Genomic DNA, 3,348 nt, shown 5'->3' on the forward strand with positions numbered 1-3,348 from the left:
GCAAGTAATATGGTTGCTTTGGTGTGTTTTTGAATGAGGAATGCATCTGTATTTATAGGCAAATGGATCAGTATAGCTGCAGAGGAGTGAGCTTCCTTAGTGAAGTTGATTTGCTTTCTTAGCCATGAAGGAATTTTGCAAATATCTCTTATGCAATGATGAGAATTTTGATTCCATTTGATCAATCCCCTAGCCCTCAATTTTGCTTGATCTTAGGGGACAATTCTGAGCCAGAAATGAGCTCTAATTGGTTGGTGAGAAGATTCCTTGGGTGATTCATCAATTTGCCATAAATTCACAAATGTAATCATTACATAATCACATGTTCTTGTTTTTTTAGAATCTTCTTCAATCCTTATGGCATGGTGAAAATGAATGCATGGCATGGTTTCAGATGTGTTATGGGTCGTGTAGCATCCATAAGAGAGGTTATTTGCACAAAATTTGCAAAGTCCAAAAGTGTCCATGACCTATAATTTTACTTCATGAGGTCAACTTTGAACAAGCATAACTCCTAGCTCAAATTGAATTTGGAGAAGGTTGAACACAATTTGGAAAGCCCTAAACATCTACTTCAAATCATTAGTTTATGTCTTCTTCAGAATCATTTAGGAAATTTGTGAAAAATGAGCCTAAAGTTGGATGAAAACTAGGTTAAAACACTTAGAAAAATTTCTAAGTGTTTATGACCTAAACTTCAAAATTTCCAAAACTTCATAAATGGTTGATCTTTTGAAAAAAGTTCCTTTGTAAGATGTTGTTTTATTTTGCAAGATCTACAACTTTCATGTTGGAAATTTTTTGAGTTGTGTAGGTGAAATTTTGAGATCTCACCATGCCTTCAAAAACCCTAATTCCCGACTTTTCGCTCCTTGATGAATTTCTTTGAATTTCTTTGGCCAAATGACTTTGACATCCATATATTGATGATATTGATCTTTGAAAGTCATTTTTTGACCAAAAACCTTAAAAGTCAATGATGATCCTTCACAGTTGACTTTTTCCTGACAAAGTGAATTTTTGGGCTTTTGTGTAGAAATAAGATCTTCTCCACAAATGGATGATATAAATGGATTATATGGAGGTAGTAGAGATCCTTGAATCATGTCTTGAGTTTTGGATTCATGCCCTGATTCAGAAGTCAACTATCTTGGTGAATTAGGTCAAAACCCTAATTTGTCGACCATGTGAAAGTAATGACTGTAGACTTTGAATTGAAGTGTGATGTCCAGTAGACCTTGTAATATGAGTTATTTGAAGATGATTGATGTCTTTGAATGACCCTCTGAGGTTTTTTAGGGTTTCCCAAATGTGATCCCTGATTTCAGTCCTTGATAGGCTCCAAACCCTAGTCTGTTGATATGAGTAATCCTGTACTTAGATGACTGGGTGTCTTAATCAATCATAGGTGTAATAATGAGGCTTTTGAGTCCCATGATTGTATTAGAGACTAGTCTTTGTATTGATTGATCCTTTGCCTAAGCTTTCTTGTCTTTGAGCATCCTCGATTAGGTACCAGATGGAGAAATGACTGCTCTGGGCAATTGTCTTGACCTGATGAAAAATCCTGAAGATATGTCATCTCAGGGGGGTCAAAAATTAGGGTATGACAAAAGGCCATGGAGAGGATATAACATTGAGAAGCGTCGGAGGCACATGGATCTTATTAGCATAGATCTAGAATTTGTGGCACTTCTTCACATATCTGTAACAGTCAGATTCCATTGTCATCCAATAGTAACCCGCTCTTAGTATCTTTCTTGTCATTGCATGTCCGTTGGCATGAGTGCCAAAAGATCCTTCATGGATTTATTGCATTAATTGGTTTTCTTCGTGTCTATCCACACATCTGAGCAATACCATATCAAAATTCCTTTTGTAGAGCACATCTCCAGTTAGGAAGAAATTACCAGACAATCTTCTCAATGTTCTTCTGTCTTTGCTAGATGCCCCAGGTGGGTACTCTTGTTTTTGTAAGAAGATTTTGATGTCATAAAACCACGGCTTGTCATCTGTGACAGCTTCAGCAGTGAATACATGAGTCGGCCTATCCAGGCGCATGATTGTAATTTGAGGAGCTTCATTTGGAAACTTCACTTGATACATGGAAGCTAGAGTAGCCAATGCATTTGCCATTTGATTTTCCTCACGAGGTATGTGATGGAATTCAACTTTGTTGAAGAAGGCTAGCAGTCTTCGGGCGTAATCTCTGTAAGGAATTAAACCAGGATGACGGGTCTCCCATTCTCCTTTGATCTGATTAATAACTAGAGCAGAATCTCTATATACATCCAGAATCTTGATTCTAAGATCAATGGCTTCTTCTAGTCCCATGATACAAGCTTCGGACTCGGCCATATTGTTGGTGCAGTCGAACATCAGTCTTGCAGTAAACGGTACATGAGAACCTTGTTGCATAACAATGATTGCCCCAATTCCTTTACCATAAGCATTAACAGTTCTATTAAAGATCAAACCCCATCGGGATTCGGGATCAGGTCCTTCTCCATGTAAAGGTTCTTCGTAATCTTTTGATTTCAAATACATGATCTCTTTGTCTGGGAAATCTTCTTGTAAAGATTGATTATCATCAATAGGTTGGGAGGCCAAATGATTGGCTAAAACACTTCCTTTCATGGCTTTTTGGGCACGATATTGGATGTCGTACTCTGATAATAACATCTGCCAGCGGGCAATTCTTTCAGTCAACGCAGGCTTTTAAAATAAGTATTTGATTGTATCCATTTTGGATATGAGATATGTCGTCTGAGTCAACATGTACTGCCTTAGCCGGCGAGCAGCCCATACGAGAGTGCAACAAGTTTTCTCGAGTAGTGAATATCTTGTTTCACAGTCAATATACTTTTTGGTCAAGTAATAAATGGCATACTCTTTTAGACCAGACTCGTCTTGCTGACCTAGGACACATCCCATAGAATCTTCAAGTACGGTCAAATACATGATCAAAGGTCTTACTTCCATTGGAGGGCTTAAGATTGGAGGTTCCAGCAGGTATTCTTTGATATCCTCAAAAGCTTTTTGACATTCTTCTGTCCATTTACATTCTTGGCCCTTGCGGAGAAGCTTAAAAATCGGTCCACAAGTTGCAGTCATGTGAGATATAAATCTGGAGATGTAATTCAATCGTCCGAGAAATCCTTTGACTTGTTTTTCTATTCTTGGAGGAGGCATTTCTCGAATGGCTTTGACTTTGTCGAGATCAACCTCAATACCCCTTTGGCTAACGACGAAACCTAATAATTTTCCAGAGCGGACACCAAATGTGCATTTGCTTGGATTCAGACGCAGCTTGTATTTTCTTAAACGTTGGAACAACTTCAGTAGGTG

At 38.1% G+C, this 3,348-nt stretch overlaps 1 protein-coding gene across 1 annotated transcript; it reads right to left on the reverse strand.

The window, feature by feature from the left end:
- Positions 1-1,809: 1,809 nt before the first annotated feature.
- LOC131632085 (uncharacterized) lies at positions 1,810-2,637 on the reverse strand. The gene is made up of 2 exons (XM_058902854.1): positions 2,378-2,637; positions 1,810-2,209 (listed from the first exon to the last, which is right to left on the reverse strand). The coding sequence occupies exons 1-2, from the start codon at positions 2,635-2,637 to the stop codon at positions 1,810-1,812; spliced, it is 660 nt and encodes a 219-aa protein (XP_058758837.1).
- Positions 2,638-3,348: the final 711 nt, after the last annotated feature.

The sequence above is a fragment of the Vicia villosa genome, unplaced genomic scaffold, assembly GCF_029867415.1.
Source record: "Vicia villosa cultivar HV-30 ecotype Madison, WI unplaced genomic scaffold, Vvil1.0 ctg.000903F_1_1, whole genome shotgun sequence".
NCBI classification, from domain to species: Eukaryota; Viridiplantae; Streptophyta; class Magnoliopsida; order Fabales; family Fabaceae; genus Vicia; species Vicia villosa.